The sequence below is a fragment of the Daphnia pulicaria genome, chromosome 10 (genome assembly GCF_021234035.1).
Source record: "Daphnia pulicaria isolate SC F1-1A chromosome 10, SC_F0-13Bv2, whole genome shotgun sequence".
Taxonomy (NCBI): domain Eukaryota; kingdom Metazoa; phylum Arthropoda; class Branchiopoda; order Diplostraca; family Daphniidae; genus Daphnia; species Daphnia pulicaria.
Window position 1 is genome coordinate 2,466,792 of NC_060922.1, and position 15,302 is coordinate 2,482,093.

General features: G+C 40.6%; 1 protein-coding gene across 5 annotated transcripts; it reads left to right on the top strand.

Annotated features, from left to right (window-relative positions):
• Window positions 1-1,345: 1,345 nt before the first annotated feature.
• LOC124314188 (elongation of very long chain fatty acids protein AAEL008004-like) lies at window positions 1,346-14,472 on the top strand. 5 transcript variants are annotated; one of them, XM_046779308.1, is made up of 8 exons: window positions 1,346-1,603; window positions 7,834-8,028; window positions 8,112-8,302; window positions 9,243-9,323; window positions 12,843-12,899; window positions 12,991-13,233; window positions 13,578-13,736; window positions 14,222-14,472. In XM_046779308.1, exons 2-8 carry the CDS (start codon window positions 7,971-7,973, stop codon window positions 14,438-14,440), a joined length of 1,008 nt encoding a protein of 335 aa, XP_046635264.1. In that variant the 5' UTR covers window positions 1,346-1,603; window positions 7,834-7,970; the 3' UTR covers window positions 14,441-14,472. The 5 variants fall into 5 exon arrangements, with proteins under 5 accessions (XP_046635264.1, XP_046635262.1, XP_046635263.1 ...); XM_046779306.1 differs by lacking the exon at window positions 9,243-9,323 and adding an exon at window positions 10,358-10,438 and having other exon boundaries at window positions 1,347-1,603; XM_046779307.1 differs by lacking the exon at window positions 9,243-9,323 and adding an exon at window positions 11,873-11,953 and having other exon boundaries at window positions 1,347-1,603.
• Window positions 14,473-15,302: the final 830 nt, after the last annotated feature.

A 15,302-nucleotide genomic window follows, 5' to 3' on the forward strand; every position in this document is an offset into this window, starting at 1 on the left:
ACACTCGCAGCAACAGCGTTGTGGGTTTTTTTTTCAGATAAGAAATTAAGGTAAAGTCCTAAAGAGAAATTTTTTGTTGTTGTTGTTGAAATAAGGGAGAGAGCTCGAAGCTAATAAGCAAACGAGCGATGATAATAATGACGGTGGAAGTCGGCTGCTTATCTGCGTCGTGGACGATGGAGGAGGTTTTCGGGGCTCACGGACTCCAACAACCGGAACGGAGGAAAACACACACTGGCCACACCTGCTGTTGCCTCATCCACCCAAACCGAGGAGCCCAGTGACTAAGTAACCTGATTAAGATAACACGAAAATGATGTGTCGAAAAAAGAAAAATAAATAAAGAAATTGCATGTTTGACTCTTTGGTGCGATTAGACTTTGACATCGAAAAAAGATGGAGGCAACGGCGGGCTTATTGATGGCGACAAACCGGAAAAATGGAGATTAATGGACTGCGGTGCCGCTTTTAGATAAAGAATTATGAATTATGATGTCCACGGAATTTCCCAAAGCTCGTGAAAGCAACTTTGGTATTATTATTATGAAGAACTTAAATAAAACAAAAGAGAAGCGAAAAGAAAAAGAGTCAGATGGCGATTTTCCACTTTGACGCAGAAGGTGGAGCAGCAGCACGTGTGCAGTTCGTCATTTCCTTCAATGGCCCTTAGTTCAGCTCCATCATTACAGTTATTTTGCCTTTTTTTGAAATATTTTCACTCAAGTATGTTGAGAAGCCACGGCAAGGAATAGGAACAAATTTGCGGTTACGTTTTATAGTTGAACGCCATTTCTCCATTCACATTTTTGAATATTTGGTAGATTGGCGCCCATTTGTTTGAAAGTCAACGTTAGATGGCGTCGATCCACGAGATAGGGGAAGTGGAAAGACGTCATCACAGAGAAGAGAGGGGGGGGGGACGCACACACACAAAACCCGACACACACGACCGAATAAGAAAACAAAAAACTAGTAAAACAAGAAAGACTAGAGACTCGCGTGAATGGTAATGTCATTTTCGTATCAGATTTGGAGGATCTTTTCGAGTTAATTGCCCAGTTGGGCAAGAGGAATGGCCGCCATTTCTGTAATACGTGTGTGTAGGGGGTGCAGTACAAACCATCACGATTAAATTCTACAGTATATTTAGCCGGCAGACAGAAAGAAAGAAAACAAAACAAAAAAACAGGTAAAAACCCAAAAAAAAGGCACACAAGGTTTCCCGGCTTGTGTGTGTGACTGTGTGTGTACGTACGTATGTATGTGTGTGGGGGCGTGAGTATAGTCTCTCTACCTCCTTTTCGCCCATTTTCTCCGCTTCTGTTGTCTGGCGTTGGGGAGAGTGGCACTCAGTACCAGGCCGGGCCTTCAGTTGGCCAGCAGAAGTGTCGCTGATCGTGTCAGCCGGTTCTCTCTCTCTGCCCACTTTATTTCTAGTACATAACCAAAAAAGAAGGACCGGTTGAACATCCCATTTAAAAAAAAAAATTATTATCCCCCCCTTTATTTTCACGAAAGTCGTCTTTCGCAACGGGTTTTCAGTTTGCCTGTGGAGGGATTGTTTCGTCACCATTTTGGTTGAGATCACGAGACTGCAAGTTGGGTAAGTTTTCACTTTATTTTCTCGATTGTCTGTCGTCAGAGACCCTCGAGCCATTTGGCTTCATTTTTCCTCCCCCTGATAAAGAAACGTGCCCGACTTGTTACATGTTAAAACCACCTGTTTCTCGAGTAATCCTGTTTTTCTTTTAAAAAGTGAAGGAAAGTTATCTTTTATTTTATCTGTCGGAATCCAGAATGGGGAATTTTTTAATTTACAACATTAATGCGGTTTTCTTTGGGGTAGAGGGCCGCCATTCTGTCTGACACACAATGCTCGAGAAACACGCGCTCATCTTGTGTGTGTGTGTGTAGCTCTTAGATTTCCTTGAATCCTTTTTTTCATTTGTCTTAAATTTGGTGTATAGAATTTTCTGTACTCGGTGAACTTGAGTGAGAGAAATGGCATCTCGAAAAATGTAAAATGTACCGGATGATGAATCGTTCGTGTCTGCCCATAAAGGTGGAACAGGTGAAGGAAAGTTTATTGACTCGTAGATACTTCCCCCTTGGAAAAAATAACGAAAAAATTACCTCGTGACTTTGAAAACGGTCGTTTCCCCGTATCTGATTAATTCCCCAAAAAATCGATTGCTTATCGTTGTGTGTGTGTGTTGCACGTCTCTCGTTTCCATCCGAGTTCTTTTTCTTTCTCGTTATTTTTGAATTGATTGCGAGTGTCTTTTATCAGCACACGGAAGTGTGTGTGTGTGTGTGACGACCGCACGGCTCTAGCCTTATCGCGTATTGTTGGCAAATCCCATAGTTGTTGGAATAATAGAATGATGCACAGGGGAAAGGAGAACGTATGGGTTTCTGTCCATTTTCTCTCCTCACGCAATCGCCCACCACCCCCGTAGGAGCTAGCCAAAAAGAAATAAAAACCAGTTCTCTTCTTTTTCGTGTTCCACATTCAGTTTTTTAAAAGAAGTAGTAGTATTTTTCAAGGTGTGGTTTCTTCTTCAAATTTTTATGGCAAAAGCTAGACAGAAAAAATCGCTAGTCGAAAACGATAAAGAAAAATAAAGTAGGCTCTAGTTTTTATTTTTCTTGAAGAGAGAGGAAAGGACCGGGACGGATTCCCGTTAGGAATCTAAAACCCCAGAGTTCTTTAGAAAGAAGAAGAAATATGGAAGGGCGGATGAAAATCCCTCGCAGCTACGGCATGACCTGACGACCTACTAAATGGAAAAAATAAGCCCACCTGTAAAAAAAGAAAAGGAAAAAGACGAGCTAGTGTGTAGAGAGTATCAAACCCTAAAATGTAGAAAAATAAAAGGCTAGAAGAGGAGATCCAATCGAAGTGAAGCCACGCATCTTCCTTCTTCTTCTTCTTTTCAACGGGATAATAAAACAAAAAAAAGGTACACCGAAAAGAGGAGAAGGAAGGTAACAAAACGCCGTGAATGAGTACCGTACGTCCATCAGGTTGTATCTGAGACGACATGAGAAGAAAAGAGCCTTGACCTGACGGAATGCGGAATAAACAAGAGAGAACGGCCAGGAGCTATAGGTCATCTCGAATGATTATTCAACATTTTTATATTCCCCTTTATTTCTCTCTTCCTCTTTGGTTATGCCTACGTTTAATATCGTGTGCCATCTATCGGATATTGGTCGACACACATTTTCGGCAGGAAAGTGTAGTGTACACATTTTACGCTGACAGACAAATCCCAGCGGGAAATTTGCCCATTTTGTTGTTCTTGGAAGGAATTGAAAGCTTATTTTTTCTTTCATCTGGGAATGTTGGGGAAAGGAAGATGGACGTACTTTCTAAAAGAAATAAATACAAATGGCCGCCAGGTGTTTGGGCGAAACTCACGCCACCGGTTGTCGTGATTACACCAGACGAACCGCTTTCGCTTTCCTAAATTAGCTCATCACTTTTTACCTTGTTTTACTGTATCTTCTATGCATTTTTTTTTTCGATCACGAAAATGTTGTTCTCGTTCCTCCATCCACTCTTGTTTTTTCCTTGCTCAATCGATTCCGGTTTCTGTTCGTTGGAGAGGTGACGAGCTAGATCGACGTGAATTAAAATTGCAGCATGTTCTTTGTAGTTTCCTGATGTCATCTTATCCGGAAATGTCGGTCGGATGCCCAAGGACGCACGATAGAAAGGTTGCTGTGGCAACGGGATTGTCATCACGAAGACGATAGGTAGAGACTGCGACCGTGAATCGTCTTTTCTCTCTGCTGGGGAATTGGGTACCCTTGATATCGATTTGCTGCTATTGACAAATTCTTTGGGTAGATTGTCGAATCATCATTCTCCTCTCTATCTCTCACTCTCTTCTTCCGTTATTTTTTGAAAATTGGAATTCATCGCACAATCAGCCCGGTGGGGGGGGGATCGTGCCGAGTTGTGTTTGCGACTTTCTCTCTTTTAATATTATTTCCAGCCCATCCGACGAGTAGTCTTTGCTCGCACCTTTTAAAAATGGTCTGAGCTGGCTCCCAACTGGTGGCCGTTGATGGTTGTGAACCACAAAAAAAGAGAGAAATGCCTCAAAGAGAATAGAATTCCATTTTGGAAAAAAGGGTTTTGATGTACTTGTATTTACCTATTCGAATTTTCACTTTCTTGCACATCATTTTCCTTTTAGAAGAGCGAGACGTGTGTGCCTCCCCTCTGGCCGTTGACGGCCGGGTAAAAGAGTACGTGTTTGTTCCTCCTTCCGATACCCAAACTTTCGCTTGACAAATAGAAAGTTTGAGAGTTTAGGAACGAAATATCTGTTCCGTCTAGTCCGCACATCTTTCTTTCTCTTTTGATGGCTGGATTGTAAATCTTTTGACAGCGGCAGGTGAAGCGACGGAGAGAAGAATCAAGCAATCAACAAAAGGCTGCGGATATTATTCAGTAGGTCAGGGACAAGGAAGATTTCGATTCTTTTCTAGTACCTTACCTTCTACCTTGTCGAGGGTTTAACAGTTGACCTTCTAACTGTCCACCCCTTTTATTTGCGCATCTCTGGAGAAATCAATTTTTATTTTTTGGGGGGAGGATGATAAAACAAAAGAACTATCCAGGTGAGCGGATGTTTAAAGGTGAGGATTTTCGATTGAAACATTTTCGGGGTCGTGCCCAATTCAATAAAACAAAGGATTCAAGGGTCGAAGACATTTGAGCCGGAGCCGTTGTCTTTTCCGAAATTCCGGATAGATTGTTGACCTCTTTATCCGCACGAGGTCAAAAAGTTCGTTGTGAATTTCGCCCCGTTTATTTTTAGACCAATAATAATTGTAGGGCGGAATTTCAACAAAGTCATTTTGTGTGGTGTCTTCTATTCTCTTTTTCGTTTTTATTGATTTTTATCATGACTGTCATTTGCTTGAGTTGATTTACGATGGCAAACGTTCGAGTGTGTCTGTCCCTTTTCTTTTAAATTCCCGTTCACGTTTAGTCGCACGTTTTTTGAGCTCCCACTTTATGACCGTGTCCCCTCCCGTTGATTGGCTCACTCTCTTATATGAAGCACTTGAATTGAAGAGTTGTTAAACGTATAAAAAGGGGGGAAATAGTCTTCAAACAACAAGAGTTATTATCGTGGGGTCGATTAACACCTTCCGATCGATTTCTATCGCCCAATTTCCCGCTAGGTGGCGTGCTATGGCGTGCGATCAAGGAGCCAATTGAAACGAGTCGTTCGCAATCGTGTTTTTTCGTCGGTTTGCCATCTAATGAAACGAGAGAAAAAATGAACGATTAATTCGGTAAGGTCAATGGGTATTGTGGGTGCCTCTAATGTAGGTGTATCAAACAAGTTTTGGATCAAATTATTATACTTTTGTTTTCACAGACTTGGATGTACTAGTGATTTTTTCCTTTCAAGAAAATTGCACGTGGATTAAGAACTGGTTTGTCCATGGTTAATGGTGAAACTATCAATTGCACGTGTTGGAACAGGATTTCGAAGGGTCCGTTGCATCGAGAAACAACCTTGAATGTGTAAAAAAAAAACCCTTCAGGAATACGCAAACAGGTTTCTGTTGTTGGGCATCTGCTCATTGTTGTTGTTGTACCTTGAACTCTTTTCTTCACAAACACTCGTAGGCAAAACAATAATTAAGCGTCAATTGTTTCAATTTTTGCTTCTTCGTTAATCCTTGATGCGCAACATCCACACTGTGCCAAATTCTTGGAAAGTCGTAATCGACAACATAACATAACTTACTGAGAACCAAGCAAGGTCGACACGAGATGGAAAGCAGAAGAAAGGTGTTTGGATGTTGTTTGCTGTTAATCTGGAAAGTGTTGGCCATATTTTATTTTTGCTCGAATTAATGGAAAGTCGCACTTGTGCTGCCTGGCCCCAGATGAGGGGCGGAGCTACACCTTCGACACACCCTGAAAGGAAAAAAAAGGTGTGCACAGATATATATGCAGGCCCGTAAGTCAACTTGATGGTCATTCTCCGACTCTTGGTTACCTGAGAGCGCATCAACTTTGAGGTGCTCTGGCCCTTTTCAAGTCTCAACTCTTTTTTTGTGTGTCTGTGAAAAGGACTCCCATTTCCACGTGGAGCAGAGTCTCTCTCTCTTCGCCTACTCCTTCTCCGTGTGTCTTGTGTGTGTGTGTGTCTACGTGAGTGGTGTGGAGTGTCTGCGCGCGTGCGCCGACTTTCCCCTCCGATTCGCTGCACGTCCACCGTAGCGCTTCCGACAGTCGACAGTGAGTGCTTGTTGCGGCTACACCTGCCACTATTTTTGCTTTGACTCGTTTGGCGATTCCGGTTTTGAAAAAGAAAAAGAAACAATTTCAAAGTTGTTTTTCTTGTGTCCTCGTTTGAGGTTCAGGTGCGTGACCACTTTAAACATTTTTTGGGTGCGTTTCTCTGATCTTGTTTGAAATTCATGATTGCGTTTCAAACCGGCTCCATTCACGTTTTAGGCTATTTTGGTCCTTCTACTTTTGATTTCCCTCTATGGTCGTTTTAGATAGTTAGCAATTTTCATATTATTTCACTCAATTATTTATTTTTTCATTGAGTGTCCAGTGGTGCGGATGGTCGACAGAAGAAGAAGAGAAAAAAGATTAAAGAAAGTTTGGGAGAAAGTTTTTTGTTGTTTTGTTTTTTAAAAGAAATAAGGAGAGAATTACGAAAAACAAGAAAATGTAGGTCGACGGCCACGGCGATGACGACTCGCCAGAAGGTTTTGTGCGAGGACGCAACTTGGGGTCGAACTGTGAGGTTTTTCGAGAGAGTCAAACGCGCTGCTGAAATTTGTCAGCTTCTTAGGAAATTGAAATATTGTGTCGTATTATTGGCACGTTATTGCCAACATTTACGGTGAGTCCCCATCTAAACGCACTTCAAATTTAGTATTTCAAAAGAGAGAAAGAAAGAGATGCGTATCGTTCGGTCCGTTTTGAGTCCGGACTTGACTCGTTGCCCAATCGAGACGAGGAGGAAAAAGAAGTTTCGAAAGAGGAGGAAAAATAAGAAGAGGGGTTGGAACAGGTGAAAATTCTTTCCATACCTTTTTCTTCTTCTTCTTCTGGCCTGTGCCGTGAGTGTGTGTTGATGCCCCTCCTTTTCTGATTATCGACGCTCTATGCGTGTGTCTACGTGTGTATGTGTGTGTATCATCGCTCTAAGCCATGGTTTGACCTGGTTCCTTAACGAAAGAAGACGAGGCCCCCCCCCCCCTTTCCTCCTTCTTTGACTCAAATTTGTTAAAGTCTTGTCTGATCTTTTTCGAGAAATTTTTATTAATTTTTTTGTCGGTCAGAGGGTTGGGTGATTGGCATCTGTGTATAGCATCACACCATCCCGGAGTTTGAGCGAGCAGTGTGTATTCCGCAATCTGACGCAACGGCCGTTTTCGCTGACCCTGTTTGGCTTTTTTTTTTCTCTCTCGTTTGGTAATGTAGAGGTTGTGGAAAGTCATTCTAAATTCTGTTACACCCAGAAAAAGTTGTAGAACTCGTTTCTTATCTGTGCTAACAGCTTGCTCTGGACAATCTTCTTTTCCGCGCCAAAAGGTGAATGCGGTCGCTGAAACGGTGAATCTTAAAAATAAAATAAAAGAGAAATGAAATGAAAGTGTCACATTCATTCATTTTGCAATCTCTATACAAGATGAAAAATCCCCATTTGAACATTCTAAAATTCCTTATTCAAAACTATGTTGGATTTCTATTTGAATCGGAAATTACTGCCAGCATGGGCTCACCTTATTGTGCAATACTAATATATCCTCCTTTCTCGTTTTATCATCCGTTAGGTCCGACTCTTCATTCCGCGTGGGCCACATAACGTCGAAACCCGGTGGCCGGTTTTTCTGCTGCAAAGTGAAACGAAGTAGACAAAAGAAATTCCAACAGTGAAAACCTAGAAACGTCAAAAAAGTAGCGATACAATATGGCGTCCCTTGTGGCTACCGTCGTTGACGGATACAACACCATATGGGATCTAAGAGGTACGTAGTCTAAACTTGTTTCTTTTTCTTTCAAACGGGTCGGTTGTTGATAACTACGTTTTTCTCGTTTGGATTTCCAACAGACAGGAGAGTGGAGAACTGGCTCTTTATGGGCTCGCCGCTGTCCACCTTGGCTATTTGCTTGAGTTACGTCATGCTCGTCAAAGTGTGGGGACCGGCCTACATGAAAAACCGACCAGCCTTCCAGTTTCGCCGCACTTTGGTCATTTACAACGCGATTCAGGTCATCTTCAGCACGTGGCTCTTTTACGAGGTAAAACAAACTGTTCCATGACCGAGATAAAATTTAAAGTCAAATTTTATTTTAAAAACTAAAATTAAAAAAAAAAAATCAATTAATCTGCATCGCATATGGAAACGAGGGAAATCGCTGATAAGCCATAGAAAAAGAAATGTTTGGCAGGGAGGGGGAGGGGGAGAAAGAGCCAAATGGATGTGTTGTCAGTTGAGAAACAGAGAAAAGAAACCTAAACCGTCCTGCCACCATATTGTCCACACCGGTATCCATCCTTACATATCCTTACATCCTTTATCGAATCGGACCAGTCCGTTTCACACCTGATTCTTTCACCTTAAACAAAATCATCGAATAATCCTTTACTTTCTTTCGACGAAATTTTAAGATCTTGGATTTTTTCAAAGTTGTCATGTCAATTTTTTTTTTTTTGTTAGTGCCAGAGAAAATTGTGATTTTTTTTTAATTGGGAAAATGTGATGGTGGGGAAAGTGGATCCGCTGTTCATTTTCAGAAACAAAATTTGCGTCACATTAAAATAACTGTTCGGTAGTCACGCACAACACGCTTTCTTTCTCGCCTTCACATCTTTTTACGTTTTATTCGAATCATCTCCTCGCATTTTCTCCCCTTTTTCTGTTTTTCTTTTTTCTTGTTATTAATGTCACATATTTTATTCGAGTTCTTTCATTTTTGATGGGGAAGAACCGGGGAGGGGGGAGGAATTTCTTACATAAACTAGGCGATATTGATTAGCATACCTTAGTATTTGAACTGGACGTGCATCGAATGTTGATGATGGAAGGAATGACACGAAATGTGTGGACAGTGGGACAACGGTGTGGATCAAGTCTGGTGGGACGACGAGAGAGTAAAAAAAATGGCCCCAAGTTAATTTTTGGGTTTGTCAATGAAACGGTGAATCTGTAATACTATATCTGTATGCGTCTCGTGACAGTCGCTGATGGGTGGATGGCTCTTCCACTACAGTTTAAAGTGTCAGCCCGTTGACTATAGTGACGATCCTATTGCCATTCGGGTGAGTTCAGTCTTTTGTGTCTCCCGTATCGATTATCTCTCTCCATCTCTTACTTTTTGCTGCCTTTTTTTGCTCTTTTTTTCATCGACGTAATTGATACTCTCTCCACTCTCTTGGAATTTGTCAATTTTTGCCCTCCACAATCAAACACGAAATCGCGTCAGCCACATGAACATCAAGAACGTCAACAATTACGAATTTAAAACTTAAAATCTCCCTTTTTTCGCGTTCGTCGAATGAAAGTTTTAAAAAAAATTGAGTATTCATATTTGTATCCCATTATTATTAATGTTAACAAAAGAAAAGAAACAGGGTCGGCGATTTTTTTTCAACATTCTCATCTCATCTGCTTTTTTTATTATTATTTATTACTCGGGTGTATTTATTCGTTGCTTTTGGTATCTCTATTCTGACCCCAAAGATTTTTCTTGTTTTGCCTCTACTATTTTTCCATTGGCAATTCTGGATGACAAGCTTTCTTATCCATTTTTAGATCATCATTATTAACACTTACACCACACCAACAAAAGTAATTTTTTAAGTAGATTGCGGTTCTCGTTAGAACCTGGGGAAAATATTCAACCAAACCAAAATTAATTAAAAACAAAAATAATGATATTGAAAAGGAATGATTTCGCAAGAAAGTCCGCGGCGGAGGATGTGGTGTGGGGGTCTGTTCCAACCTGATAGAAATTGCAGAAATTATATCTCTATCAAATCTGTCCTGATTTTTTTCTTTACACTTATTACATTCCCTGGTTCCTACCTCAGTTCTCCCTGTACTCCTCCCTCTCCTTGTATCCCTATCCTTTTAGACCACAAAGGTGGGTGGTAGGTCGGTTACTTTTTTTGCGCCAGACACGCATTTCCGTATCACGGAAAATTCAGTTTGGTGGTCAAATAATAAAAAGGAAGAAAACACGTTCCACAAAACATTTCGTCTCGTGGTGGATCGTAACAGGCCATAAAAAGCAAAAGTCCACCTTTTGTTATAATAATCCGATTGTTATTTTTTATTTTGTGATTCTTCGCAGTATGGTAGAGGGGGCTGGTTCCACGGATATAGCTTTGTGTGTCAACCAGTTGACTATTCCCTTGACGATATGGCCGTCAGGGTGAGTTTTGATTTTTTTCAATATCCCTCCCTCTCCCATTCCCTCCACAATCTCCGTCCATCCATTCAGACAAAGACGAAAAATATTTGTATTTTTTTTTCTTGAATCAAAACTATTACCCCGCAATTATCTTTTTAGTCCCACTACTAAAAGAAAAAAAAAAAAAAATTTAAACAAGCGTCGGTTTGGTCAAGTGAACAACGCCCCCCTTGCCGGCCTCCGCTCTGGAAGCATTCCGCCCTCTTTAATTTCTTTACTTTGGATAATATTTTGGTTTTTTGTGTAATAATCTCGAAACTCGTGGGATTGGTCGTGTTTGTGCATGGAGGTGAAGCATTTAAACCAATCTCGCTTACATTATTCCAAACTAATCGATAGAAATGTTGTTAACAACTAATCCCAATTCAAACATTTCAGCAGCTAGGATGTTTTTTGTTTTTTTTTTTTTTTTTTTTTTTTTGTATGGGATTCTATTTGGTATCAAGTAATGTAGTTTTGAGTATTTTACTTATCGTCAAACACACAAAACATACCCCACACCTTTTCCTTATTGTTGATCTCTCTTCTCTTTTCTATCTTTCCTCATCCGGAACGAGCTGATTGACCCCGGATGGCATCCTGTCTCATTCTCTCTACATTGTCTGCAGGGACACATTAGGCTATTAAGGGAGGGGCACCCAGATGGATGGGGCTGAAGAACGGTGTAGACGACATTTTTTTTTTCTTGACCGTCCGCTTTCGTTTGGTGGACAATCGGTCATTTTGTTGTCAAGATGTCACTGGGTTCAACAGCTCTCGGCTGCGGACAAGAGATTGAGTCGATCACCCAAAATCTATTTCTTCTTTGGACACAGTTCTTTATCCGCACAAGTCTTAAAATAGAAAGGAAAGATTGACCCCTTTCCTTCACTCTTCCTAATTCTTTTGGGATTCTAAACTAAAAGAAATCTTCCACTTAATTCTTTACTTTGCCCTGTCAACCTGTTTTTACCCTACTATTCCTTCTCTAAATTCTGTCTCACTATTGAATGCTGCCAAGTGATCAAAATTTAAATCCCTTTTAAATCTTCTCTCCGGAAGTCGAAAAAGTGCACAGCTTCCATAACAAACAAAACAAAACAAAAAATGGGCAAGAACAAAAGAACAACGGGTCCACTCTCCATTTTCAAATTATTTGTCTTTTAAAAAAGAGTGCTCTCGCGAAAAATCAATAGGAGAAGAAAGTTGATCACTTTTTGTCGATATTTATCGAGAAAGAAATGAAAAGTATCATTTTTTTGCGTGCTTTTTTGAGGGGGGATTTAATTTTAATTTATTAAAAAGAAGAAAAAATTTAAAGACAATTCGTTAAACAAGAAAAGAAATAATTTTTGCCAATTTGAAATGATGGAATATTATGGTGACGGTGCGCTCGCGCTTTTATTTTATTTCCAGATAGCCATGTCTGGCTGGGCAAATAGTTACAGTTACCGATGCCAACCGGTGGATTATACTGATAATCCGCTGGCTATTCGGGTGAGTTGTGTGCATGAAAAATTATCCTTCGACATACTTTCTCAATAGCCCATGTCCATGTTTTTCACCACATTTCCGCACTCCTTTTCCTCGTCATCCTACTCTACACACACAAAAACACAATTTCTTCCCTGCCTCTCTCAATATCTCACATTGTTCTAATAATTCCACTTTCCTTGTCGGCTTTTCATCCAAGACTTTTTAATTTTTTTCTGGTATTCCTTCCAGTATTCCTTACAATATTTTTTTTTTGTAATTCTAACTTTCCCACTTGACTATACAACTAACACAATGCTGTAGTTAGTGCAATTTTTTAACTAGAAAACGACAAAGTTAAAAAAGAAAGACCGACTCTTGTATTGACTATAGAAAACTGTTCATTCATTAAAAAAAGGAAGACAAAAATAAATCGCGACCAAATCGACCGACAGATCAAAACACGAATCCCAAATTGCGAATTTTTTTTTTACGTTTTTTTATTTGCACATGGTCCTTGAACAGTTGACGCACTTTACGTTGTCTCTTCCCGACACGCCTCCAACAATGTCCTCCGTTCTCAGAAATCCCAAATTTATGTTCAAAAATTTCTTCACCCATTCCTCTTGTCATCTCATAGTTTATCTTAAAGAATCTTGCAATGGCCCACTGATTGATTAAGACACTACTGATGGCTGTCTTAATCAATTCAGATTTAAAAAAAAAATCAATCACGACTTTAATTGCACGACTCTTTTTTGATTGATTGTGAGAATGTGTGTTCAATTCCACGTGTTATTTATTTCCTCCTCATATTTTAAAACTTCCAAATTCAAAAACTAGACATACTTTAACTGAACGTGGTGATCTAATTATTATTATCTCTTTGCGCTCGCCAAATTCGTCGATACAGATGGTCTACGCCTGTTGGTGGTATTATTTCTCCAAGTTCACCGAGTTCTTCGACACAGTAAAGATTCTAGAAATTCTTTTCCTTAACGAATCGGATCACATTTTCTGAATTTTATTTGGTTCTAATTGTGCCGTTTCTTTTTTTCCAGATTTTCTTCGTCTTGCGCAAGAAAGATGAGCACGTTTCTCTGTTGCACGTCGTCCACCACGGCATCATGCCAATGAGCGTCTGGTTCGGAGTTCGTTTCACGCCTGGCGGTCACTCAACCTTTTTCGGTTTGCTCAACACCTTCGTCCACATCGTCATGTACTTTTACTACATGGTGGCCGCCATGGGTCCTCAATACCAGAAATTCATTTGGTGGAAAAAATACCTCACCGCATTCCAGATGGTGAGGTCCTATCTATCTCTCTCTCTTCCCTTGTTATTCGGGAAAAAAGTGCATCGATTCAGACCACACCCTTTGCCCGCCGCTTGCTGCAAATTGATGTTTTTACCGGGAAATCGATGTGGTCTACTGGCACTGCTGTTCGATCGGTCGTCTGTCTTAGTTTGGTGCTTAGTTTTCCTTGACGTCTCATGAATATGTGCGCTCGAGATCGATGGACTCCTTTCGCTCGAGGGAGTGGCTGTTGAAGGCGGAAGTCCGACCGTGACGACATGACGATCTCAATGCAACACATACATTAATAATTATTTTGTTGTTGTGTGTGTCCCTTCCCATGTTGTGATTAGGTTCAATTCATCGCCATTGTGGTGCACGCTTTCCAACTGCTCTTCATCGATTGCAACTACCCCAAGGCCTTTGTCTGGTGGATCGGCTGTCACGGCGTCCTCTTCTTCTGCCTCTTCTCCGATTTTTACAAGCGCAGCTACAAGAACGCCAAGTCTCGCGTAAGTGACCTCGCCTTCTCCCATTTTCTTTTGATTCAGCCACCCAGCATTGTTGTCTGCCTTTTTTCAAAGGAGAGATAGAAAAATAAAATAAAAATAATTCGATAATGAATAGCCGACGATCGTAGATTGTTGGAGCCGTTTTCTTTTTAATTGGGCAAATCCACGCTAAGGCGAGATTTTAGAGTCTATGGGAAAATTTTAACCCCCTTTCTTTTTTTTTTTTTTTTTTTAAACAAGAAAGAGACATGGATTACTTTCAGCCCCACGTGTCGCTCCGCCCTCTTTTCCTCATCCATTCTACCTTGTCCTATCCGTCCCCTGTTTTTATTTCAATTCGAAAACTACACCCGAAACCCGTTTTAAATTTAATTCGCCGATTTTGAAAGGCTGTTTGATTGGCGGTTCGCTTTATTTGTCCTCATTGTTGTCGAAACTCGTTGACTTAATTTTCTTTTGTTTTTATTTTGTTGAATGGAACGCAGATTGCCGCTGCTACCAATGGACTGAAAGCCAATGGGCACAGTAACGGATACTCTAATGGCAGCACCAGCAATGGGCACAGCAACGGCCACACCACTAACGGACATGCCAACGGCCACAGCAACGGTCACGCCAACGGCAAAACCCACGAAAAGAACGGACACTCCAACGGCCACTCGAACGGCTACACCAATGGAGCTCTTCATTCCAAGAATGAATAGATATCATCACCCTCTTACCCTCTCTTGGAAGAAGAAAAGAAAAGCAAAAGCTGCTTCTCCTTCGTATCTCTTAATTGTTTTCTTTTCTCCGTTCTTCGTCGCATTTTTTCCCCCCGCCCAATCAACAACCTGGCTGTGAGAGATGATGTTCATCTGTCATTTGTTTTGTTTTGTTTATTTTCTTCATCTATTTTTCCTTGTGCTCAAAATGCTGAATCAATAAAACGAGGAACGAGAGAAACGAAAGAAGAAACCTTAAAATAACGGAATTGAAAAAAAAGAAGACAGCCCAGTCAAATGCGAGGACCAAAAAAAGACAAAAAAAAAGACAAAATAAAAATAAAAATGTAATGGGTTATCTCCTTTTCTATCGTTGCCTTTGCCCAAGTTTTTTTTTTTTTTTTTTTTTTTTCGACAAGTTCTTTCCCTCTCTCCCCCTTTTCCCATGGAATTCCTGTTACGGAAGATGTGGCACTGGGCTGAACAAATAACAGGCAGAAAAAATGAAATCCGCCGGGTTCATCTTTTTTTTTTTTTCATCTTCTCCGATTTAGTTTTTCACCTGGAAAGACACCAAACAAAAAACAAACAGCGTGTTTTCTCCACTCCCCCCTCACCATCCCCTTCACGGTTCATTTGATGTTTCTTCTGGAAATGAAAAACACAATAAAGAATTAATAAAGAAGAACGTTATATCTTATCTTGTGTGTGTATCTACGGGAGAATTGGGTCGTTCGCTTCTTTATTCGATGTTGGCTTCATTTATTATTATTTTTCTCCCACTTCTTTATTTTCACACAAATTTTTGCATACATTCCGACTACTCTTTTTTTTCTCTCCCTTTACACCTGTTCTCCCGAAA